Source organism: Lagopus leucura, unplaced genomic scaffold (genome assembly GCF_019238085.1).
Source record: "Lagopus leucura isolate 7727_CA_CO unplaced genomic scaffold, USGS_WTPT01 Super-Scaffold_806, whole genome shotgun sequence".
Taxonomy (NCBI): Eukaryota; Metazoa; Chordata; class Aves; order Galliformes; family Phasianidae; genus Lagopus; species Lagopus leucura.
In genome coordinates this window covers 2,251,031-2,277,256 of record NW_024962260.1, presented here as the reverse complement: position 1 = coordinate 2,277,256, position 26,226 = coordinate 2,251,031, and the positions used below count along the sequence as shown (strand labels likewise).

General features: G+C 46.6%; 1 protein-coding gene across 2 annotated transcripts in view; it reads right to left on the bottom strand.

Moving 5' to 3' along the window:
- The window catches only part of TTC28 (tetratricopeptide repeat domain 28), a 125,665-nt gene that overhangs the window by 7,056 nt on the left and 92,383 nt on the right, over positions 1 to 26,226 (bottom strand). For both annotated transcript variants that reach the window (XM_042865452.1, XM_042865453.1), the window contains 14 exons: positions 23,436 to 24,777; positions 22,194 to 22,717; positions 21,068 to 21,177; positions 20,655 to 20,784; positions 20,027 to 20,245; positions 17,884 to 18,049; positions 15,004 to 15,144; positions 9,900 to 10,044; positions 7,729 to 7,908; positions 5,904 to 6,624; positions 5,148 to 5,272; positions 3,846 to 4,077; positions 3,345 to 3,421; positions 342 to 471 (listed from right to left, as the gene is read on the bottom strand). In XM_042865452.1, the coding sequence (XP_042721386.1) occupies positions 342 to 471; positions 3,345 to 3,421; positions 3,846 to 4,077; positions 5,148 to 5,272; positions 5,904 to 6,624; positions 7,729 to 7,908; positions 9,900 to 10,044; positions 15,004 to 15,144; positions 17,884 to 18,049; positions 20,027 to 20,245; positions 20,655 to 20,784; positions 21,068 to 21,177; positions 22,194 to 22,717; positions 23,436 to 24,777 (4,242 nt within the window). The remainder of the gene's footprint in view (positions 1 to 341; positions 472 to 3,344; positions 3,422 to 3,845; positions 4,078 to 5,147; positions 5,273 to 5,903; positions 6,625 to 7,728; positions 7,909 to 9,899; positions 10,045 to 15,003; positions 15,145 to 17,883; positions 18,050 to 20,026; positions 20,246 to 20,654; positions 20,785 to 21,067; positions 21,178 to 22,193; positions 22,718 to 23,435; positions 24,778 to 26,226) is intronic.

Sequence of the window (26,226 nt, the reverse complement as noted above, 5' to 3'; positions counted from 1 at the left end):
AACTCGCAAGTATTCATCATGAACAACAGGAGAACCAGATTCTGAAATTAAAACAGCACCGATTTGCTGTAAACCCTGAAATCCACCTTCTGTTGACTCAGGAGACGTTCTGGTGCGTGACAGAAAAAGCTGTTTATCACTGACCAACCTGTAAATGGGAGCTTGGTGCATGTGAACTGGCCATGCAGTACTGAGCAGTCAAGGACCACATCCAGAGATGCAGAGACCAAAGAGAACCCAGACAAAGAAATGTACAGCTGTGAGCCTCATCGCTACTTCAAGCCACTGTATGAGACACCAGCACTAGCTTCAGACAGATAAAGAAAGAAGTGTTTTCCTACCTAGAGCTGCCAGAAACTCGTGACAGCCAGGAAGCCTCCAGAGTTGGACACTGATAGAAACTTGGATTGGTGCAGAGGAGAAATCCTGTTCCTTCTCGCCTGCCTGAAGTTGAACCAGGACTTGATGCAGCTGAAAATAATACAAACATTATCCGTTCCTTACAAATCAAATCACTGCTTTTCTGACCATCACACCTGAGGAAATGCATGCTGACAGCCCCTCACCAATACACTCATACATTCAGCTGCTGCTCCTGAACAGAACAGTGAGATGAAAGATCTGAGCAGAGAGAACAGTCCAGGGACAGCAATTATGGACACACTTGAACAGCAGCACATCAAGGGACAGAACAAGGGAGAGGGCTGGGGTGTGGTCAGTGGAAATTGAGTAAGGAGAAGCACAGCAGGAATGCATGGGAAGTGAAAGCAAAGGGGCTGCTCACAGACATTTGCTAAAGCCCGTACCATGACTGAGCAATACTCCTTAAATGAAACCCAGAAAACTCGTTCTCAGCATTTAACTGGGCAAAATGAGTCACATGAAGCTATGGAAGACTTTTGTAATATCTCCGTTGCCTTCCAGGAGTGAATTTACTCAACACTGCCCAAAGGACAGGAGTAGCAAAATTGAGAAAAAAAAATGTGTTTATGAAGATCTGACACAAGTTAAGGTGCCAGGGCCTCATCTAACTCAAAAACACAGCCAGGGCAGGAAGGATGGAAAATCATTAACTGGGGACCAGATACCTCAGGACCACCCATCTCTTCCAACCCACAAGAGCTTACATGGTCTTTTTCCACATTAGCACCATGGGGCAAATTCCAGGCCTGAAAGCAGGGTGAAGATGGTACCCTGCAGCTCAGGGAAATGGCTCTGCAGCAACCAAGGCTTTAATCCTACACAGCAGTGTCATTCCCCTGTGCATGTAATATACTCACCATTCCCACCACATTTTTAACAGCCTTCAGGCAGCAGATAACAAGGAAGGAAAAGAGAGGAGAAAAGAACACAGGTTACTCTGTGCTACAAAATGCCTGTGACAGGGAGCCCCGCAGTGCAGCGACACATCCACATGCAAACAAGCATCCTGAACTGCAAGATGCTCTATTCTGAGAAAGAAGGGAGCAATGGAAATGGCTTGAGCTGTGAATCAGGAGCCCAGCAGTGTAGGAAGAGGCAGCTGGAATCTGGGAATGCCCAGCTCACTGCAGTCAGCTCAGACAGAAGGCAGGCAGATGCCCAGGCCAACCCACATTCTGGCAGAAGGCTGAACACAAAACAAGCCCTTCTATTCTTTTATCTTGTATACATTACGGGCATTTAAAACAGTCATCAATGCCTATATATTCCTTGCATATGCAGCAGCATCAGCGTTCGTACTTTTGTGGCTCCAGCCTTCCAGTTTGTACTAAAGATAAGCACTTTCTATCCAGAGCAAAAAATTAGACTGCCCATGTCACTGCTTCACTGACACCAAGAGCACCTGCTCCCTTACGACACTGGAAAGACAGACAAAAGCAACAGCTACTGACTGAACTGAAAGTGTTCACGCTTCAGTTCTGTGCAGTCGTGTCTCCTTTGGGACAGGCTGTGCCTTTGCTGCTCATCAACTGAGCTGCTGAGAAGGAGGCAAGGCCAGCAAGCAGCAGCAGAAGTTGTGAGAGTTCAGCTGAGAAATCCTGAACTTATAACTAGGCAGGTTATTGTGCAAAAGGAAATTCTGCCTGTGGCTTGGGCTACTCAAGAACATTTGCAGAAGCAGTGCAATATTCCTGCCAGTCTGAACATTCTTCCCTGGGTGATTTAACTGTCTGAGGCAAGAAGACAATTGTGAAGTAATCTCATGGACAGTCAAACATATAGATGTACTGGAATGTTGTCCTCATCACATCCCATTTACAGCAAGCCTCCCTCTGGTGGTAAGGAGGAAAAAATAATCCTGCTGCTTGACAATAGTAGTCTCAGCCACTATCAAAAGAGCCAAAGCAAGACAGCAAAATACCATGAAGGACAAGTCATCAGAAATATCCCTTGTGCTACTATAACTTGTGACAAGGAACTATTTCCTTGAAGCAGACATAGGCTATCTGACCCCCAAAGCAGCTTCTTAACGGATAACTACAAAGCTGGAGTTGTTATTTTGCATTCTGTACAGACAAACTCAACACCATAGTGTGAATGAGAGCACTCTAGAACCACACAGAGGAAATCCCAGCGACTTTCCATGGTACTTCTCCACAATATCTTTGCATGGGGAAAGGGGGAAATACTCTGCTGTTCACCTGTTCACAATGCTTAGTGTGTTCATTTACTCAATCAAGCAAATGATCAAGATAAACCTTATTAGAGGAGCCATCGGGACAGTAAGAAACATGTAAGGGAAAGCTAGCCAGGCTGGTGGCACAGAGTGAGGTTAGGTTCTTCTAGGCATGCTACAAAAACAGGGAAAAGGGAAGAGTGTGAAGGAGGTGGGAAGGGTTGGGGTACAGGGGAGTGCCATGGCCACAGGTTGGCACTGCATCTCTCTTAAATCAGGTGAATTCTTGCAGCAGAGCTATGAGTACTCATACCAGAAAAAAACATTGGCTCAATAAGTTCTAAGATCCTGGCATCACCCAAAGTCAGACATTCTCTGTGTTGTTGGTAACTACAGGTACAAAATCAGCAAACACAGGCCCTGGATAGGATACAGATGTTTGGTCTGGATAGGCCAAAAAGTAGTGCTTCTACCTCTCATTTTCCACATTTTGCTTCTCCCTCACTGTACAGAACGTATCATGTTTTCACTTTCACTGATCTGTGAGATCCAAGGCCATGCAACCCAGTAATATGCTCACCTTTTCCTTTTCTCCACACACACTTTCATTCACACAAACAGGGAAATGCAGAGTTTCGGCCTCCGAGGCTGATAAACCACAGCATAAACCACTGTGTCTTTCTGAATTTACTGACCTGGAATGAACCATTTGGAAACTGGTACTGGAGAAAAACCTCCCACTTACCCTGTTGATGAGCTGTTCTCCTGTTTCTGAAGCTGTGATAAGTTTACAAAGTGCCTGAAGTGCAGGGTTAGGCAAACCTGGAAAACACCAGCAGAAACAGATTGTTCAATACCTGTTTATTGTCTGCTTGGAATGTAGCAACCTGAATGGGATGCAACTCCAGCTCATTCCTAGAACCCCTCTCCCCAGCTGAATCATTCTGGAAACAGCAGAAATTTCCACAAAATAATTTTTTCCCCAACCTTGCATCTGATTATAAAAGAAGGGAAGAGACATCATACATCTCAAATACTGGACCCAGGAGTAAATGATTTCAATCTACAACAGTTTCAGTTAACATTTACTTCTAGAACTGCTACTCTGTTAAATGCTTTCACTTCGTTATTGTAGAAACCTAGACCAGCAGCATCATTCTGCAGGCTTACACCAAAGAAAGGCAGGAAAAGGTAAATGTCTGCTTAGACACAGGAGAACAGAGCCTGCAGCCGGCCTGCTTCTCACCTAGGAGTGACTGTATGGTGCTGCTGCACTGCTGCAGTCGTTCACCAGGGTCAGAGGTGGGGAAGAACACTGCTGCTGGCAGGCCGCTGGCTGGAGGGTCCAAGCGAAACCCCACTGCTGTGAGCAGTGCCTGCCAGCCTGGGATACCTCCAACTTTATTCTCCACGCTTTGCTGGGAAGTATACATGGAGTTGTGCTGCCCGTTCTGGATTCGCTGCAATGATTTCTCCACCTGTGAGGAAAATACAGCGTTAGCTCACTACAGAAGAGATTTTCATTAACAACATCGTTTTACACAGTAAAGAGGCAGCAACAGTGGGCTGAGGGACAGCAAGACTGGCAATGAACCTGTCGCACACAGAAGACTAAACGCCACTGAAAACAGAGCTTCCAGCAGCTCAGCACCCACAGCTTTAAAATCACTGTGACGAGCACCACTGTGCTCTGGGACACTGGGTAAATTAATGCCACAGGAACGAAGTACCAGCCTGACTGTGACCATTTCCAGTAAGCGGGCAGTGGCATCTGTCTGCTCAAGATGACTCATTCTCAGGTTCCAGCCTCTTAAGTACACTGATAATTACCAGGCAAGAGCGTGCAGAGCTATATGGTAAGGAGTAACAAGAGGAAAGTGGCCACAAAACCCAGTAAGTGGAACGACTAGCAATGTTCATGAGTTTCCATCCTCTCATGGATACTCCACATTCCTGTGGGACTACAGAAGACATACTGAGGAAAAAAAAAAAAAAGAAGGGAAAAAAAAAGCACTACAAGTCATGAAAGAGTGTCCTCATCATCTGGCAGCTTGGCCTCCATCCTGGCGCTCCCCACAGCAGACTACTGGTACATGTGGGAACAGAAGTGTCTCTCATCTCCAAGTCTGCCCACAGACCTCAGTCACTAGCTCTGCACTCCTCTGACTGCTTTCTTGCAATGTCCATAGCAATTTTCCTTGTCAAAACAATTAACCCCAAGGATATCCTCTTTTTTGAAGCATAGACCCAATTCAACACCTTATGCAAACCAGATGGGACTGGGAAAGATTCTTGTCATGACACAACAGAGGACTTCATATCTGCTCTGGAGTCTCCTTTAGGTATCCCATTCTTCTTATACCGACTGGTTTAGCAAGATAACGACTTACAGTATGAGAGAAGGGTTGAAGCTTCATATCCAAGTGTGACCTATTACACACCAGGGTGTTTCTCCTCCCATTCTTCATTCAAAGATTCATCTCTCTACGACACAGCCTGCAAGCCCCCCTCCCATGCCTGCCAGGTGCTGCAGCATTGCCTCCCTTACCAGATGGAGCAGGACACGCAGGGCATCCCGTGCCCTTTCGGGATGCTGCAGAATCTCAGTCAGGGCCTGTCCTACCAGTGAAGAGGGGCTGTTCAGCTTCATATCACTCCCAATAAGCATGAAGCCTGCAGGGTTCAGAAGAAGAGACTTACTGAAAGCTGAGGCAGAAATGAGACAGACTGAGAACCTCTGTTACTGGAAACATGCAAAACAGAAGCAGATAACTTCTGCCTGCTCAGATTAATGACATAATGTTTTATTGCACCCTGCATGATTACTGTCCACTCACTGCCCAGTTCTATAGACTGAACTTCAAGAAAGCTTCTGGATGCTTCTTACTTGTCATCCTCTACTAAACCAATACTGTTTTCCTGCTCAAACAAGTGGAATTACACTTTCTTTTGGTTAAGTGTTCCCCTACACATCTCAAACATGTACTAAATGAGTGGTTGTATTGCACATTACTTCTTTGCAGTCATGGAACAATTGTGATGAAACACTTCACCTTGCAATTGCCTTAGATTATATTAAATCCACAATCCATTTACTATACAGTGAAATACCAACACTTCTCCCTGACACTGACATTCAGCCATGCTCAGATGAATTAGGGCCTGAAACGGGCTGAGTTCTGTGTGAGCACAGAGAACATGCTGCTCCCAGCTACCTTCTAGCACCAATTGTTACTTAACTCAAACTCTCTGGAATAAGAGCCCTTCCTAAAAATCACAGATTATCAAGACAGCTTCCTCCTACCTGCCCAGTTGGATGGATGGGAGAACTGCTTGCTGCTCTGTACAGTCTTCATTGCTTCACCAAGAGCTGCACTGGCTTTCATCCCATTTAAGAGGGAGGAATAGAAGGCGTGTACAAACATTTTGGATGCAGCCACTGGAACAGGCCAGAGGGACACTAGGACACACTGAGCCCCAGCAGCCAGGAATGCTCTTGTCAAGCCAATGACTCCATCAGCAGTGACTTTGCTGTTGGATTCTTGGTAAGAGCCAAGAACCACTAATTTTACAGGAAGCCGCAGATCCAGGACATCAGCTGCAGTCAGCAGAAACTCCTGGAGAGGAGGACAGTCTGAGATGCTCTCCACATCACTGGCATCATCCTGCATGCGAAGGGATTCTGGAATTGTGTAGGGGTTCCCAAATGAACTCTTGCTGCTGGCTGGATTGCTGTCAGTGTTGGGTGTCAGGACCAAAGCAGCAAGCTTCCAGGAGACGTGGGTTGCAAAATGGACACACTCTGCCTGAGTGAGGGCGCTCATGACTCTCTCTTTAGTTGCTGCACTGCCAACTAAGGGTTGGCAGCCAAGTAACTCTGATACCATATATGCTTCCTCTTCTGCAGAGGGCATAGGTCCCCACAGCCACCTATCCATAACTGCTGAAGGGAGCTTGGGATTTCCTATGACAGCTGCCATTGAGGTAGAACTGGAGTAAGCAGAAGTATTCTTCTTTCCATGGGACTATATAGAGAGAAAAAGACAGCAAAAACAGGGCTCAGAGATCTGTCTGTTGAGGTGTTGCTAGTAAAGCAATCTGTCTCCTTGTTATAAACAGAAGTTTGGACATTGTAATTATTAAAAAAGCTCTGCATTTCATTAGTTTTTTCCATTTAAATATCCCAAGGAATATCTCCACTTTAGGACAGTCAGGATTTCTATCCCCACTTCTTGGGTTAATAAATAGATTAAAACAGAAAGGAATATACGTAGCCCAGGTCATCCTGGAGGGCTGCAGGAGAGCTAAACATACAAAGAAGATTCCAGCTTCCCACTTTAAGGGAGGAATATTTGTAAACACCAACTACCTGGTTTCTAGCACCTGTATTTCAAGGATCAGCAGGTCCACTGCCAACAGCATGGTGCTGTGTGCAACTGATTACTGGGGCCTGACACTGACCAGAAATCCTTAATGCCCACCATCAGTAACAGAGAAAATATTCAGACCTTTTTGCTGTTCCAGTGACTGCATTTAACCCAATGCAAGGCAAGACATGCAGTGTTAACACTGCTCAGCAAAAGAGATGTGACTTAAGATATTCTCCCTGGAGACACAGGCCTTAGAAAAGCTGACAGTGTTTGCCATGCATCAGCATGAAGGTATTTTGGCGAGGTTTGCCAGTGCATCGGCTCTGACTTATGGCTTCACTGTCATGAGACATCAATGTCCTTCTCCACACAGAAATCTGAGAAGTAAGGAAACGTAACTAGGAATGTGATCAGGCAGTTAATTCACCAAGGAAGCTCAGCGTGTGTCACAAACACCTACATTTCTGCAGTCTGCCCACAACCCAGGATATGCTGCCCTTCACAGGAGGATATCCGATTCCCCTTGTACTTCCTGGCATGTCTGGTTGGGATTCTGTACTGCAGAACCTATACCAGAATACTTTGCACCTGGGGTGCTCGACATGCTCATCTGCCCTGGGAGTGCCACAGGAAGGTGGCACATTTGCTATTTCTATTGTGTGGGAGGGCAGAGCTGCTGCTATTCCTGCACACATAGTTACTTATACCTCAGGGGGGGGAGGTTCTGTGAGAGGGAGGTTTTAAAACGCAGTGTCAGACCTTGGAGCTGGGATTCAGCGACTGGATGGACGGTACTGCAATGAGGCTGAAGCGCTCATAGAGGTACTCATTGGAGGAACTGCCCTTCAGGAGAGCAAAAGGAATGAGGTACAGTTCTCCCTCCAGAACCAAGATCAGCTGGCGGTGACGGCCAACGGGCCCACTGGAATGCATCAAGCCCTGAAAAGCAAAGAGATAGAATTAGTGAGCTCCAAAGAAGTCTCAAGGATTCGGATGCAAACTGTCATTACGTTTCTAGGCAATCGTACACCTTTAAGGCAGAGAAGCAGCACTACTTAGTCCTGGTAAATAAGCTGTTTCTTTGAAGATGAAAGCTTCAGCGCAGGCTTAGGAGAGACAGTTCTTCTGACATAGCTTTGGAGCTAACCAGTTCAGCCTGTGCTGCTCTGTTCCCCTCTAGGCTGCTCCATGTTCCCAGAGACAAGATCACTCTGCAGCGTGCGCTGCAGGATGGAGGCAAGGATCTAACATGTAGGACTGTTGTTCTTAGGAGAATTTTAATTTTAAATGATTTAATCTCCATCAGATGCAGCAACTATCTGTTTTGACATCAGAAAAACAGCTACTCGGGCTCTTCTGATCTAGAAATTCAAGGGCTTCAACAGAACAGGAAGCGTATTTTCAAACAAGCAGCATTTCATGAATAATAACCTCACAAAACCTCTGTGGATCTAGTTAGATTCTTTTTGGAAGAAATATCACTCATGTTCTAACACTCTTCTGCTATTTATCAGATGTTTGAAATCCGCGCTTTAGAGCAAAGTTATTTCAGCTCAGCCCCCATTTAAGAGAAGACAGAATAATCTTTATTTTGCTATCAGCAGTGAGCTGCTGCCACAAACGGAAACACAAACTTTTAAAACATGGCACAGATGAATAACATCAGAAAACCTTGAAGTGCATACACACCGAATAATCACCATCCAACAGAAAATGAATGACTACTGTGCAGTTTGAGGGTGAATGTTACTACTTGCATCAGTATGCACCCTGGTCCTAACACGATTCCTCCCTCCACTTTGCTCAGGGTCTAGCTGGAGCAGACTTCCAGGCTGCACCGTGATGCACTGATAGCTAAGGATTAATTTGAGATACACTGACCCCATCTCACCACCAATCAGAGAACAACAGGAATTTGCAATTGGTCTCAAGCTTCAGCTCTCAGGAAGCAGCAAAGATGAATGAACATTATTAAGAAACAGAAGTTTCAATCTGGTGATTTCCCTCCAAAGGGAGTTGGGAGTGAGTCAGAAATGCCAAAAAACACGTCAGCTACACTAGAGAGTGTCAAACAGTAGGAAGCTGAAGAGAGACACTGAGGTGCTTTCAATGGCTTTTTGGCTTTTGAAGGGGGAAAAAAACTGCTGAAAGATGAGAAAAATTACATATTAAAGGAATTAAGAACAGTTATTGACCTCTCGCTGCTCCTCCTTCCCTCCTTACAGCTTTTGAGCTTATCCTGCCCACAGACTGCAGATGAGGATGCAGGGCCGTCCCTGACACGCAGCAGCCTCAGGAGCCATCCTGTGAGCCATGTCTGCTGCAGCCTGACACGCTGTTTACAACACCAGCAGCCCCAAGGGATGCTTGCCCAGCACTGGCTGTCTGTACTGAAGCAGGATGCGTGCTCTGCAGCTAAATCCACAGCTCCCATTCAGCCTTGCCTCTTTTTGCAGAGCCCAAGCTGACAAGCAGTAGCTTCTCACCAGGGGGTCGTTTTCCAGAAATGTTTGTTTGCTTTTTATTTTTTATTTTTAATAAATACTCCATTTTACCTACTGCTCCAATTCTATTGGCAACAGAATCAGAGCACCTGAGCCAGAGTGACACACACCCAGCAGAATTTCCAGTTTGCTTGGCTTTTTTTTTCCATACTTTTAACAGTCTTTCACTCTTCCTGATCTATTTGTTCCTCGGTGAATCTGCCAAGTTTGCCAATTAGGATTAGCAATCAGGGACACACTTCCTTCATCAAAAGCAACACACTTTGGCAGCTGAGTGAAAGTGATTCTTTGTTTTCCCTCCCAGTATATTCAGTCTCATTTGGGAAGACCAAGCTGAAGGCGTCATGCCTCAGAACAACCCCCGGGTTTCAGCTTTCCAAGTGACAGGGAGTTTCCATAAGCAAATCTCTACATCTAGAAGCTTACTCCTTCCATGGGTCCTATCAGTAAGTCGTAGAGTGCTCGCAGTGGGGGTTTGGTGAAGGAAGCCTGCCTCCTTGGAAGAGAAGATGTCCCATCCTTAACAGGAGACACGGTACTGCTGAACAGACTGGTCATGCTCTGACTGCTCCTGTGGGATAAAGGCAAGAGAGAGGTTAGTTTCAGAGACTTGAGGTCCACAGTAGGCTGCCCTGACTTCACAAAACCAACAAAGAGCCAGTCCCAGTCTGTCCAAGCAGAGGACTGCGCTCTGTAAGATGCTTCACACCAGGGTTTTATTCTCTCATTCAGCTTCACACCACAATGCACCATGACAGCAATGAGGCTGGTGCCAGGCCTCATCACACACCAGCAATCAGAGGAGCCTGAGATGGCGTGGGTACAAAAAGTTATGGCCCCGAGGAAGAAATGAAGTTGCCCCAATCTGGTCTGTCTAATCCAGCAGCTGTGCTCCCCAGAAAGGTTATCCTTGGCATGGTGCCATAAACAACCATTTTATATGAAAAGGACAATTTTCCAGAAAGTTTTAACAGGTGGGCCCCTAAAAAAGAGGAAGGGAGGGAAATGAGATGTTTTACAGTAATAGTACTACGAAGCCTGAAGTTCAACCAGAGTCACCACTGGGGCTGTCTGGTAACGAAAACAACGTCTCTGGCATAAAAGGCCACCCACGAGGGCCTCATTGTCCCCATGGGGCCAAAAGCACCTGATAGATTATTCCTTGTAACCCCAGCCTACATCATGCTCTGATGCTGCTGCACAGAGAAAGCCTCCTTCCCTTCCTAATCTCCGGGAAGTGCAGCACTGTTCCAACTCTCAGATACTTTCCAGTGCCATGTGGCTTTGCCAATTTATATGATAGGAAAGCAGCTATAGCTTCCCGGACTCACAACCAAACCCTCACACCTCATCAGCACGTTAGGTGTGCTGTGGTTTAACCCAGCAGGCAGCAAAGCTCCACACAGCCATTCACTCACTGCTCCACTCCAATGGGATAGGGGAGAGAATTAGAAAAAAAAACCTAAGTGGAACTCTTGAGATGTGATAAAAACTATTTAAGACAGGAAAGGAAGAAAAAAAATAGTAATTGTGGTTTTATATATATGATGCACAACACAAGTGCTTCCCACCCACCAACCGATGCTCACCTGTCCCTGAGCTGTAGCTGCTCTCCCTGGACAACTCCCCTTGTCTCTGTTCCTTGTTTCTGTTCCTCAGTTTTACTTCTTGCAGCACTGTGTTCTCCCCTCTAGAACCCTCTGCAGCAGCTGACTGAGCTGAGCACACTTTGCAGAGCACTGCTGTTTCCAGACTATCAAACACAGGCTTCAGAATCTGACCAGGAAATAAAAACTGTGCTATCCCAACCTGAAGGTTGGACCAGGTGATCTCCAGAGGTCCCTTCCATCCCACTGATTCTGTGATTGTCTGATGCTGTACAGCAGATTCCTCCACTAAATTCCATCGGATATAGCAGCAGGGAATGGCAGGGATATTCTGCTGCTTGTCCAGGAACCAGCCAGCAAGAAGAGCTCTGAACCAAGCCCAATAGCTCCGACCTTCCCAGGGTGCAGCCATGTGCCAGCAGGTGGCACTCACAGTCCTGTCTTCCAGGGATGGACTTGAGCCATTTTCACTGACTAATTTATTGCAGGGGATAGGAGCTTGATTGCTCTAATGAGTAGAGCCCCCTTCACCTTATTTGCACAGCCAAGAAAATCTGGATTTATCCCTTCACCGCTCAAATAGGATTTTTTATTAAAATAAAATCAAAGGAGCGTCATAAATCTTTCACATCCTTTGTGTGTGTGTACACAAAGGAGAGTGAGAAAATCCATAGTGGGAGGCTGACTGACATCTTCTGCAGCAGGCAGATCGAACCTGGAGCCCTCTCTCCCTTTCCTCCCAAAAGAGTACAAAGGAGCAGTTCTCCAGGGCCTGTACAGGGCCCACCTCCCAGTGATTTCAGTGTAATGAAAGAGACTTTGGAATTTTTCAGTCAAACGCTTCTCCAAAGCCCCAGCACTGGCTTCTGGGATGCTGCACAGCCGCAGGGCTGAGCACTTCAACCCTGCTTTTGCTGTGTTCCCTCCCCTGATTTCTGGAACAATAAATATCACTTGGAGTCTGCACAGACTGCACAGTGTTGCTTATTTACAACCCTTTGTACAAGGCAATGGTGATTTGCAGCAAGCAGAGCAAACAACAAACTGGGGCTCAGGAATGCCTGCATGTCAGTTAACTCTGCTTCTTCCCTTTATCTTGAAGATGCAGGAACAAAGCAGTGATCCCCTGAGAATCTCTGAGAATGGAAGAGAAAACCCTCATCACACAAGCCTTGAGCTAAGACTAATTTATCCTGTAAGCCTCTGAGGAACAGGCTCTGCTTGCAGAGGGTCAATGTGGCTGGGCTAAGGCTGGAGGCAGAGTTTGTACTGCAGTCAGCACAGGTCTGCTCTTGTCTTGGCACCCATTAGGGCTCTGGACAAGACAAATTCCACTCATGGCCTTGCAGAGCCATTCAGAATGGTTCAGTATAAGACTTACTACAGCAGTGGTCTGTCAGGCTTGGGACGAATGGACATCCAGACCTGGCAAGCCTGTCCAAGAGATGCAGCCCCATGTCCAAATTCAGCATCTTGACACAGCCACAATACCAAGCGGTGTGAAGCTCCAGAAATGTTCAGATATGAACAATCTGTGGATGCTTTCAAGCAGCCACAGCTGTCTCCAACACCCAGTAGTTGTTGCACATCAGTGCTCTATCAGTGACATCAGCAGCTCAGGCAGTCACTGAAATCAATGCAGTGCCCCTGCAGTGCTCTTTTCTCCTCTGAGGTCCACTTTTTCTCAGAAGTTCCTTAACTTCAACTGCCAAACCCAAGTCTTCTTTCTTTCTAAGCAGAGTTGCCAAAAGAAAAAAAAATAATCATATTACTCTCTACTTAAAAGTCAGAATCACCAGGTTACCTGACAACAGCAGCCAGAAGGCACTCACCCAAACCAAGGGGTTTCTTTCAGTCACCTGCTCATCACTAGAAATGGAGACTGGATGGCTCCAAATAGTTCCAGCATCTCTCAGGGCCTCATTTTGACATGGGTTCTTAACAGCACGTGCAATTCCTGTGCGTGAAAGAACTTGCACTGGCCTCATGCCATGCAATCTCCCTCGAGGATCCAAAACATGTGAGCATTGCATTCAGGCCCCACATAGGAATGCAAGGCCTGCCTTGGCAGCAGGAAAGGCAAACTCTTACTCTTGGCTCCAAGCAGGCCCTACTCCTCTTTGTGCCCTGCAGCACAGAAGCCAAGGCAAACAGAGCCCATACCTTCAAGCACTGTTTGTGAGCTACAGTGTTACTTACCACCATCTGAAGCACTACAGCAGCAACAGTTCACTCACTACTGACCTCCAGCTGCATGACCTCATGGCAGTATTAGCTGGCAGAAAAACAATTACACAACAGAAGGGAGCTGGAGACTGAAGCAGGAAGATCAAGTTTATACTTTGCTAACTATTCAGTTCTGTTACTGACTCAAAGTCAGAGAGCCCACGGTTTCTCATCAAAGCTCTAGGCCAGGGCACACAAATGCTGCCTGTTCCCTTTATCTCTCTTAACCTCTCCTCTATGCAGACCTTCATCACTGGTGGGGCATGCACACCCCTGGAGGGTATGTTTGATTCTGATCTAAGTAGTACTGATAGCTCACTATCACTACAGTAGCATGAACAGATACGTAAGTGGATTGAGGGGAAAAAAAGCAGGCCAGTTGTCAGCACCAACAAGCAGCTCCCAGTTTCATGGGATGCTGTTACTGCAGCTCACAGGCTCCAGTGACTGTTCACTGCACTGCAGGCTGATTGTTTTTTTCTTTTCCAGCTGAGAAAGGTCTGGGTACCCCATGCTCATAATCCATGCTGGAGTACAGACCCAGCCAAAAACCCTCGGTTGCATCATGCAAGATCTCTCCATTATGGGAGTGGTGACACTGGAAAATTTCTGTTTTCAATTTTCATTTTGAATGCTTGCCTTCAACAGCAGTGTTGCGAAAGACTGAGACCTGAGCACACTGTAAGAGGTAGAAAATGAGTGGAGACTGCACAGCTAGTGCTAATTAGTATGATTCGTTACAACCTGCAGAAACAAGTACTTCCACAAGAAGCGTATAAGCCAAGAGCTCCAAGTTCTCAGACAGCAGGGACAAAAACAGAGTTCCTCTGCAAGTGTTCAGCCAGTCAGAAATAGAACTTGTCCAGGAGAAGAGGAAATTAGAAGTGGCTGCCCCTCAGGACAAAGATGCCAGTTAACAATTGCTGACAAGTCCTCACTGGCTGTCACCTTAAGCAATCACTTTCATCTGGAAATGTAATGAAGATGCCACTCCCTGCTCTTCCAAACCAAGCTATTGAGTTCCTAAGTGAAATACAGAGTCCTGTCTAAGGTCTCTGCGGGTGGCCCTCTGTCCCACAAGAAAGCACAATGATGCTTTCAGTTGCTGTTCTGCCTCTTTTCTATTGAAAATTTCTATTTTTAAAGAAGGAAGCAGTAAGAACTCATGCCTTTCCAGGGACTAGTAGGGCTTCTTTGTCTTTTACATGGAATACTTGAGCCTCTACAACAGAACCAAGCCTCAACAGGTCACCTATGTGTGGAGTGCCTGGTGACCTTCCAAGTACCTCCTCCCAGGCTGGACACACGTGCAGCACAAGGCAGCACTGGATTCCCAGTCCCATCAGGAGCGAGACACAAGGCTCCCTGAGAAAGGGAGAAATCCTCACTGCACCAAATGAGGAAGAAGAAAAAAAGACTGAAGGGAAATGCCTCTGCTCAGAAGGAGAGAAAGTGACCACTGTACATCCTCAGATGCAGACCTTATTTACAAGATAGATGCTTAATGTTCCACAAGAATCAATGTGTGAGGACATATCCACATGAATGGTTACTGCAGCCACGATGGTTTGCTGTTCTGCATGCTTGGAACAGAGGGGAATAAGCGAGACCACCAGCAGTCATCAGCTGCACTCTGAGGTCACACCAAGGCAACTCATTCTCCTTGCTGATCTCCAAGTGCAGTGCTACATTCTCACCTGTTCAAGAGGTTGTTCCTGCTGACCATCCTCAGGAAGCCAGTTGGATCAGTCATTGAGTTCAGCTTGTTATTCATCTCCTCAAACTGCTGGTCCATGATATCTCCAGCTTCGCTCTCAGTCTCACTGCTAGCACAGGCTCTGCAGAGGGAACAGCAGGGTGAAGGAGTCACTGGTGCAGGAAAGCACAACAGCATTGTGATAAATGCTCAGCTAGTTTGAGAGAAATTGGATTTCAGGCAACCTAAACCATTTCTAAAGTCAAACTGTCCCTGGATTACACACAATACTAGAAATACAGGATGCAAATCCCCACGCCCAGCAATGGGTAACGATTTCTGAAGCTGTAGAACAGTACAGAAAAGCTGAGGTTTGCAGGAAACATCAACTTTGGCCCTTGAATTGCCTAAGAACATGTGTTAGTGCATCCTTTCCACAACAACTCCAAGTTCTGCTTGCTCCCTACACTGGCAAAGCTCAGTATACAAAAGACAGCTGTGTTGATGCTCCTATTATACAAACAGGGAAAGAAACAGAGACAAAAAATAATAATAACAATAATAATAAAAGACTCCATCGTGACACCAGGACAGCAGCAACAGAGAGAGAGACCAAAATTTCTAAATTCTGCATTTCCTGATGTTAACACCTAAATTACCATCTCTGTCAAAACAACAGCAGTTATTTCTTTGTAAAGACAGAAAGCACACACACTACCATACATATGTTTTTAGCAACTCCTTCCTTTAATTAAATAAATTGCACATCATGGTGCATTGCCAGCCTTGGAATTTGCACACTTAAGCTAAACCTGTTTTCCTGCCTGCTAAAGCTGTCCTGCATCTCACTTCTCTTTCCTTTTGGTGGGTTCCTAACATCTTGCAGCCTTTCTGCAAGGACACGTTTTCCAATAGTAACCACATAAATCAAATTAAGGTAAAACACAGCACGACTCCATATGGTGCTGTATGGACCACAAGATATCTTGTAAATATACTTCCAGGTCAATGTGATCTCATAACCTGAGCGAAGAAGCCCTGATAAAAGGCAATCACTTGAACGCTGGGCAGCTGAACAACAGCCAGAGGAGGGAAGAAAGAACGTGGAGAGGAAGAAAAGCCTGTCAACAGCTGTCTCCTGCACGTTCTTCCTCCAGCTGCAGGCATGCACAGTCTTGAGTCCTGGCACGATTTTAGGTATTACAATGAATATTTGGAGCTCTTAGAAGAGGCAAAAATCTTGAGTTCATGAACCTAAGAGAGCAGGCCACAAGCTCCCCAGAAGAGAAAGACATCTGTCCCAGCACAAGTTCAAGCAGGCATCAAACTCCCTCACACTTCATTTTCTGCAGGTATGTGTTACTTGTCAGCTTAATTAGACCAGCAGTGATGAACACTTTTCAGCACAAAGCCAAGACTGCAGTGCAGAACCTATAACCACCAGAGCAAAATCCTGATGATGCATTCCATGACAGCATCCCTTCCTCTCCAGGAACAAAGATAGGAAGACACACCACCACGGTGCAGTTCCTACTGCTTCTGGTTTCAGACTGTTTCAATACTAGGAGTTGTCCACAAATTCATCTCAGCAGTTTGTCCTGTTTACAGAACTCAGCTGACACAACCCTAACGATTCCCTTGTGAAGTTGCTGCGTGACTTCAGAAAACAGCAACCTCACACTGCACTGAGGACAGAGAGGGTCAGAGCTTAACCTGAACCTGACAGCTCCCTGTGCCAGAGCCACCATTTTGCTAACAACAGCAGCAGCCCACCTGCTCATGCTCAAACTCTGTTATAGATACCGTCAGTACCTCAGTAACACTAAGGTCCATAGGAGCACAATTCTGCATCCTTGAAACCCTCCTTTTACTGAATCACTACAGCCTATCCTTCCCCAATGGCAATATCTTCCTGACTCCAACACTGCACTCAGAGAGACAGAAGCAAAAACCATGTTCTCCACGAGCTTTCAGAATAGTAGAATATAATTTCTCAAATAATTTTATGTCTTATATCATCACCTTGGGATAGTCAGTGCTGTGGTCACAAGAACATTTATACACAGCACCAGAACTAACAGAAAGGATGAGAAAATCACTGTGCAGCTAACACGAAGGAACAAAAGCCCTTTATCTGTCTCCTAGCTGCAGACCTACATAAACCACACACATCACTCTGACGTTTCTTCCCTCCTTGGAGAACAAGGCAACGAAGCAGAGAAAATGGCTCAAATATGTTTTCTTCTAGATACATGCTGTCCAATCTCAACTCAACATCTTTTCTGTCTTTCTTGTACCAATCAACAACATTTCTTGTCTGGGATATCAATGCATGGTTTATTTTAGGTTTCTCTGTTTTGGGGTTTGGTTTCACTTCCTTCCCCTCTGCCATTTGTCCAGGGCAAATACAGCCACAAATCTGCTTGCATTCTGCCATCTCAAGAAAATGGCATGGATTATGGACTGCTACATTCTACTGCTCTGGTGTCACAAAGATTCGGATTGTCTTCCTTCTGTCACTTTGTGAAGACTTGAGGACAGTACAGATTAGTTTTCAAGAGATTAAGTGAATTTCAGTGGTAACAGAGGTGCTTAAAGTAATCTCACAGGGTTGCAGAAACCCACAGGTGATTTGCAAGCGAGGTGTAGCAAGAGATTGGCAGTTTCCTGGGCAAATTTCCAACCTAAGGTGGGGGAAAAAAAAGCACCTTACATCTTTTAGAAGACTGATACATGCAATTTTGTTGTCACTGTAACAAAAATTCACCCCCTACTGCTGCTCTCAGTTCTCAGACTTCTCAGCCCATCAGCTGAGAATGTTACAAAGCGCCTCCTGCTGAGAGAGCAAGAATCAAGGCTTTAAAGGCCACCTCCAGCTTACCGGGTATAGTAGGAATCCACACCCAGAGCCTCCCGCACGCTGGAGATGTACTGCTCTAGTGCAGAGTTTGTTACTGTCTGCAGGGCCACGCTGTTGGCTTCGTGGAAATCCCCGGCATTTTCTGTCAAGCTGTCACCCAGGTAATACTCATGGAATTTCAGAATACCTGCAAGGAACACGAATTGTGAGCTTATTTCCACCGGGAAAGAAGAGCACTGCCAGCCGTCCAGGAAAGTGGCACAGTCTTCAACATTTGCCATTTCCAGCACCACTGGGGCAAAGCCCTCTGTGCTGTGTCTCCACAGAGCATTTCCAGCCCTCCTGTATTCCAATGTGGTTTTTAAAATCTAGCTTTGCACTTTGCAGATTGTAGCTCAAAGGCACAAAGGCAGAGAAGTGCTTTTATGAGGTATTCAGAACGCATTTGCTTTTGCAGCAGTCTTACATGAATTATAAAACAGGTCTTTCATGGAAGCATCTACCAGCCCGAGTCACACTGCAATAGGTGACTTTGAAAAAAGCCTAGTAATGGTCTCTGATCACATACATTGAGCACACTAGGCTCAAATGCTGAACAAAAATATTATTACTAGCAGTCACACAAAGGCTTTTCCCTTCACTTTTATGCACAGAAGTATGCTGTACACACACACAAAAAAGCAATATAGATTAAAATACAGTAAATTATTAAAAGTTAACATTTCAAAGTGAATAAATAATACAAAGAACAACTGCTGTTTTGGTAAGAATTCAGCTACTACTCCACATAAAACCTTCTTCCCCTCACACTGGCATAATTTTCCTGATACAATTAATTCTACAGTACCACAGACTGAGATCAGCAGTGAAAGGCTGCTCTGGATGCCCTGTTTGTATTGGCAGCAAAGATCAACTAGTGAGAGCAGGGGAATAATGGCAAAGCAGCTCCTTCTGCAGGAACAGAGAATCAGTGAAGAGGCTCTAAGGACACGGTTCCAGTGGGATAAGAGGATCATGGGCTGCCACCTTCTGCCAGTACTAATAAGATGAGGAGGGGCCAAGTCACTACTGAAGAGCTGCTCAGCAAAGCTGCTCAGGAGGAAACCTGCATGTTGGAGCTCAAAGCAGCACTGTTCCTCTCCTCCCTTATACCTGACAGTGCATCCAGTACTGCAGTCACAAACCCATGTACTGGAGAGTGCAGCTGCCCTTCCACAGGATCAGCTGGGCAAGGAGGAGACTAACTATGAGGCTGATGTACTTCTGATACTTGCAAATTTATTATACTCAGCTTAATCTCAATACTATAGAATTACTGCCATTTTATTCTGCAAAACACAGAACTAAAGAGCCAGCTAGTGATTGGGTGCACAGCAGGATGACATCACCCTAAACTTACACAGGCAATACTGCAGAACACCCCCAAGAGAAGTGTTTTCCAATCACAGCCATTCCATCTGAAATCAGGCACGTATAAATGTCTGCTTACCTTCCCAAAGCATTTTTCATGCAATCTAAATAATGCTTTTTATCTCTTCAGCTTTGTTATGGTGAAAGGCTGCAATTATTAAATTATATCCAGAAAGAACTCATGAAAATTTAGTCATCGCTTTTATTAGATAATGAAAAACAGCTGCCTGCAAAAAAAAGCAACCCTCTTCGAATTAATCCTCCTTGCTTCTCTGTGATAAGCATTTCCACATTTATTTAAGTGGAATTCAGAGGATCAGGCAGTTCAATGGAGTATCAAGAAGCGGGGACACCCTTCTGTTTTCTGCAATCCACTTCAGTGGATAAATGTCAAAAGCTTTTGAAAGGCTAAAGCACAGAAATATAATTAAAGTAGGCGTTCTTATGCATAGAAGATTCTTACAGAGCCAACAGAGTCAGAATCTCATTACTGCTCTGCTCTGCCAGGTGGGAAAAACATTCAGACTGGAGATAGGAAAATGGAAATATTAAACATCTGAAACATTTCCATTCCCAGGTCAATGTCAAAACCGTGAATAAGCACTTCCATGTCATTACTGCTGTGGTTATGCCGCTGTTTCCAGCTCCTGGGGTTCTAGAATCTGTGGTACCAGATTCTTTCCTAGCTGCAAATGGTACAATTTTCATTTTGTAAGGCTTGTTCATAGGCTCTCACCTTCAAAAAGCACCTCACCTGCCCCAGGAGCCAGCAGCCAGCTGTACAGGTAACCTGCAGCTAGTGAGTAGTAGAGAACAAGCCCTCTCTGGCCATTCACTGTCTCCAGGACCTGGTCAATGGTCACTGGAGAATAGGGATCAGAGTCCTGCTGCCCAGTCTGGCGTTCCACAAGCAGGTCAGCAAATGCCCTTGTTCGTCCCCTCTCTGCTACTGCCAAAGCTTCATCATGGTGACCTGAAAAGACAAAGTCATCTCTCAGACGTGACATCAACACAGTTTGCAGCACAGTGCAGAAACAGGAACAGCTGCTATCTCAATTGGAACAAAAACCTGCAGAAACATATCGCAGCACTTATTTCTGGAAGGAGTAGTCACTACACTGGTATGCAGTCCCACAGATCATCTTGGCTGCAAGAGCTAACATGATATATGGGGAAATGAGTCAGAGAAAAGAGAATGAATGGAGAAAACATGGAAAAGAATCCATAGGTGCCTGAAATTCAAAGCAGGAAACACCTTTTCTTGTCCTGGCAAATAAATGCAGTGCTGTGCTGCATCAGACAGATAATAAGAGAAGGCTGGATCATGAACTGCCTCCCTGCACCTTCAGTCCAGCTTCACATGAGACTGGAGTTCAGCTTACCAAGGCTGACAAGTACTCGCTGCAGGGCCTGGTAGGAAGACGTCTGCAGGTCGAAGAGTGACAGCTTGTAATCTGTGCTCAGCTGCACCTCATGGCGGATGGTTTCAAACAGCGCCGAGGCCCGATAGAGCTGGGAGGGAAAACAGCCACGGTGACACCCTGACAGATACAACAGACAGCACTAGTGGGAGAGCGGGATCCAAGGCCACCACACCCATAGGCAGCCCCTCAGGGGGTCAGCATTCCTGGCAGAGGGCAGGTGACCTGGGATGAAGGCACACGGGCCTCAGAGTACTAAGCGCATGGTACACCTTGCCCCAGGATGCACCAGACAATTCCACCCCCAGGGACAGAACTGACCCACCGGGCTCAGAGGACAACAACCTGCAAGCACAGGGCAGACCTTAGAATACCTGGTGCTGAGACTCCTCCAGGTTCCCACTTGCCCAGAGGGAGAGGCCGAGACCATGGCGGATTTTGGCCTCATCTTCTCTGCGTCCCAGCTGCTCCGCCAGCCTCAGTCCTGAAAAGAAGTCAGAATGAGAGGGAGCCTCAGAGCAGAAGTCACTTTGGCAGCCAGGTGGAGTATTTCTTCTGCCTCTGCTGCTGGGAACTGCTGGCTGAGGTTAGGCCTATGCCTCCAGGGTGCCCAGGACAGGCAGACAGCAGCAATGCAGAACAGTGAGATGTCAACTGTGGAAATGCTGGGCAGCAGCTGTTTACACTCCAGTCAACACCAGCACAAGATGTGCCTAAGCAGAGCAGACGCTTCCATGGACCAAGATCCAACCCCATGTGAAGTTAAATTTAATTCCCCTGAAACACACACACTGTGCTCCTACCAGGAAATCTGATTTAAACCTTAACAGTCAGTTAATCAAAATCACATTACGCTACCAAACATTGCCAGACAAGATGCCTCTTGCCACATCTCTTGTTTGTTTCCCAGCAGCTTTCCCAGCTTCCTGGTAGGCTCCGTATGGTTTGGAGAAGGGCAGGATCCTGGCATAAGCAACTTGGAGCTTGTCTCACTCCCAGTAGCACCTTCTTGTCTGCTCCCTTCTATCATACTCCAAGTCTCCCACCTCGATGGGCCCAGCTGCCAGCAAGGATGCCTCCTCTCATACACCTAACATTTCCCACAGACTGGAGACGGGAAGCCCTGGCCATGACCATGCAGCTCAGCAACAAACATTATTTCCAGGTCTTTCAGGAGTTCACATCACATCAGGAGATGGAGCAGACAGACACACACATATAAAGATGCTCACTAGGCACGCTTGGAATTCAAGCTCAGAGATGAACGGGAGGCTCTGACTGACATGGTGCGCTATACAGAACAACCTACTGGGGCAGCTATTCAACACGATGCCCAACAGTAACTATGGATATCTGCAATAGCTTTGGCTTTGAAGGTCACTGTCAAACATCCCCTTAGTGCCACACTCATAGCACCTCATTTCCCTTCATATCTTCAGGCCTTCCTCCTATTCCCATGTATCTATCCAAAATGGCGTGTTGGACAATTCAGCCTCTTACCTTCCTGCAAGTACATCACAGCCTGAGAGTAGTTCTGCAAGGCATGATGTGTCCTCCCCAGACTGCTGTATGACAGAGTCTTGGCTACAAGATCGTTCATTTGTGCTGCAATGCTGAGATGCTGCTCCTGATACACTACTGCCCTCTCATAGGTGCCCAAGGACTCATAGGTCAGGCCCAAGTTCCCATAGGCTCGGCCTTGGCAAGTAGGGTTGTTGGTCTCTTCTGCAATCTGCAGGTCCAGCTGGTGATACTGCAGGGCTGTGTCATACTCGCCCATCTGTTGGTAGACCCCACCAAGACCGCAGGCAGCGTCACTCTCCAGAGCACGGTCCTTCATCTCACGAGCAATGTTCAGCTGCCGTTCCAGGCACGAGATGGCTTGCTCGTAGTTCCCCAGCTGGCTGTGCAGGCTCCCCAGCTCACCATAGGCCTGGGCTTTGTTAAATGCCTCCCCTAGCTCATGTGCCACCACAAGCCTCTTCTCAAAGCACACGAGAGCCTGCTGCAAATTTCCCATAGCTCTAAAAAGGAAGAAAACAGCATTTATTTTGTCAATATTTTCTTGAACTAAAACACTTTGTCACTTCCTCTCAAGGTCATCTCACATTTTTCAGGCAGAGACAAATGTTTCTCCCTCAGGAATTGTGCCCAGCACTTCTGAATCAACATCCTTCCTCTGCTGCCTTCCAAACCTCTAGTTTGAAGGACTGAGCAACCTCAGCTCCATTATCTGAGCCAGCAGCACTGACCAAACCATTTCCTTCCCAGCATCCAGAGGACCTTGTTACCTGGTCCTACACCCCAAATCCCTGTGCATGTGCACAAGTCATACAAACACCCCCCCCCCCCTCTGACAACACACTGCAGCCATTTGCACTCGCCTAGACATTAACCTGTCTTCCCCCCTGCCACACTTACACAGCCCCCACCTGCTGGCCAGGCTCCTCTTTTCACCCCCGTCTGCATGCATACTTCAGCCCCACAGCATGCATCTCCCATTTCCTCTCTCTCAGGCCCACTCCCATTCCCACCTGTGCATTCCCACATGCTCCCTAGTTACACACACTCTTCCCCACTCTCTGTCCCATGCTGGCATGCACCCATAGTCTGCCTGCTAGCATTTTAGGTGCAGCTCATCCTCCTCTCCTCTGGTGCACCCACACTTCCCTGACACAAGGATGCCTTTCTGGGTACTCCAATGCACTGCATTCCACTGTCCTAACATGCAGCAATCCTCACCTGTGCCCATTGCCCAGGCCTCGGTAGGCCTTTGCCTGATCTTGCATGCGGTTCAAGCTTTGTGCAACAGACAGGTACTGCTCATAATACTTTATCGCTTCCTCAAAATCCCCCAGAGCTTCGTAACAATCCCCCAGGTTCCCATATGCTCGGCCCCGATCTAACACAGATTCATTTCCACTGAGCTGCTGCAGCATGGCCAGCTGCTGCTCGAAGTAGCCAATAGCTTCCTCCATGACGTTCATGTTCATCTTGGTGATGCCCATGTTGCCATAGACTTGGGCTTCTATGCTGGGGTCCTTCAACTTCTGCCCAAGCTCCAGTTGTTCTTCGTAGCACTTGAAGGCCATGGTGTACTTCCCAAGTGACATGTACACTGCAGCAAGGTGACCGTGTGCTCTGCATTCTCCTGGCATATCTCCCAGCTCCTGGTACACCTCCAGCTCCTGCGTATGGTAACCTAAAGCCTTGTCACACTTCTGTATCATTCTGTATGCGGAGCCCAGGGCTGCATAGGCACTGGCTTCCAGTCTCCTGTCTTTAACATGATGGGCTAAGCTCAACTGTTGCTCATAAAACTTTATTGCACCATTTACGTCTTTTTTACAGACAAAAATATCCCCCAAGTTCCCCAGAGCTCGGAATTTGGCCTGGGAATTGTTCAGAGACTGGGCCAGGGACAAGAGATACTTCTGACACTCCTCTGCTTTGCTGAAGTCCATCAAGGCTTTGAAGGCCAGGCCCAAGTTGCAATACGCTTTGGCTTGGCTCAGCTTGTCATGGAGATCCTTTGCTAACGCAAGATCCTGCTCATAGTACTTAACAGCCTCTTCGTAGTTCCCGAGGCAGTAATGGGCATAACCAAGATTATGGCAAACCTTTCCCTCCCCTTCCATGTCCTGCAGCTCTGGGGACAGGCGCAGGTACTGCTCGTAGTAAGGGGCTGCCTGCACGTACTCTCCTCGCGAGCAGTGAAAGTTGCCCAAATTGCTGAGGGCCCGTGCTTCACTTTGGATGTCTCGCAGCTCCCGGGCGATGTTGAGATGGTTTTGGTAGTGCTGCAGAGCACGATCGTGGGCACCCAGTGCTTGATAGGCGACCGCCAAGTTCCCGTGTGTAGATGCTTGAGAGGCCCGGTCGTTAACTTCCATAGAGATCTGCAGCTCCTGCCGATGGTACTTAACAGCCTGGTCGTACACACCCAGAGCGTTATAAGCATTGCCCATGTTACCATAGGCCCGGCCCTGGGCTGCGTAATCGCTGAGCTCCTGGGCTATAGACAGATGTGTCTTGTGCAGCCGCAGTGCAGTGTCATAGTCACCTTTCATCTGGTGAATGATTCCTGAAACATAACAGAAACAGGTTCAATAAAAATACTGTGTCATGGTAACCCTTCTGCAGCAGCTCACGTCGCCAGAGCTGCTCTACAGCTTGGCCTTTGGCAGTCTGTGGCCAGCACAGCGCTGGCCTAGGTAACCCAGCCTATGATGAGCTTCTTCTTGTTTAAGAGACAGAAAGCAGAGAAGAGGATGAACTTTATGAAACTTTTTGAGTGGTGCCTTGGGCCCACAGGAAGTGAATGCTACAGTGAAATATATTGAAACCCAGAGAAGAAGCACTGCCTACACTGGGAACGATAGGAATAATGTGCAGAGGGGCTGGAAAACACTGTGTATCAGAGCAACAAGAACATGAAATTCAACAGTAAGAAATACAAAGACACACACTTGAAGAATAATAGCAAGAATTTCTACTACAAGGACAGGGAATCATCACTTGGAAACAAGAGGAGGAGAAACTATCCAGTGAATTGTTGCATTTCCAGTCAAGAAAGACTGAACTTGCTTTGTTCATGGTCATGGTAGTAGTATTAAGCGGCATGTGTGATAACAGGAGGTAGAATTCAACACCCCAGGACTTCTTCCACTTCTCTTCAATTGCCCTGGTAACTCAGAACTGCTGCAGCTTTTCTGGAAGAGTGACTGGGGATGGCAGTGATCATGCATGGGCCAAGGAACTACACCACGTGCACGGACATACATCCCTTGTTAAGGCATGCACTGCCATGACAACACTGCTCATCTCTGCACTGCAGCTTGCCTTGCCGCAGCACTGCACAGCACAACCTCTCACTTTCAGGCCACCTTCCCAGACACCCCACCAAACCACAAAATCACCAACATCCTTGCCTGAAGTGCCTGCTGCAGGACATGCGTTAACTCAACAGCAAGACTCATTATTGAAAACACATTCAAAGATCATTTCCTTATGCATCACCCTATATTATTAATCCCAAGCGTGTCACGGTGAGGAATAAAACAGCAACAGCCTTAATTGTCCCCAAACAGAGGAATGTGAAACGCTGAGGATGCTCTTGGAAAAAGAGGAACGTGATAAAGACACCCCACACCATCTCCTGGTACATCTCCATCATTTTCCAGGGGTAATTAATTACAAAGGATGGCCCAGCAAGGAAAGCTTCTGATCTAGACTCCAAAACCACCACCTACCAAATCCATTCTTTGCGCACTTCTCAACAGAAAAAAAGACGGATAGGGGATGAAGCCTTCTAAACATTTTAGTCAGCCTCTTTACTGCCAAGATGGAGAAGAAAACACTTCTACAGAGTGCTTGAGGATTTGAAATGATTACTAGTTCAATTAGACGAAATTTTCTATAATCTCCTTCATTATAAATAAAGTAAGGTCCCAGAGATAAAATGAGGCACATGGCCTCTACCTTAATACAAGGAAGGCCATCCAACTCTGAGTAACAAGGACATAAAAGAGAG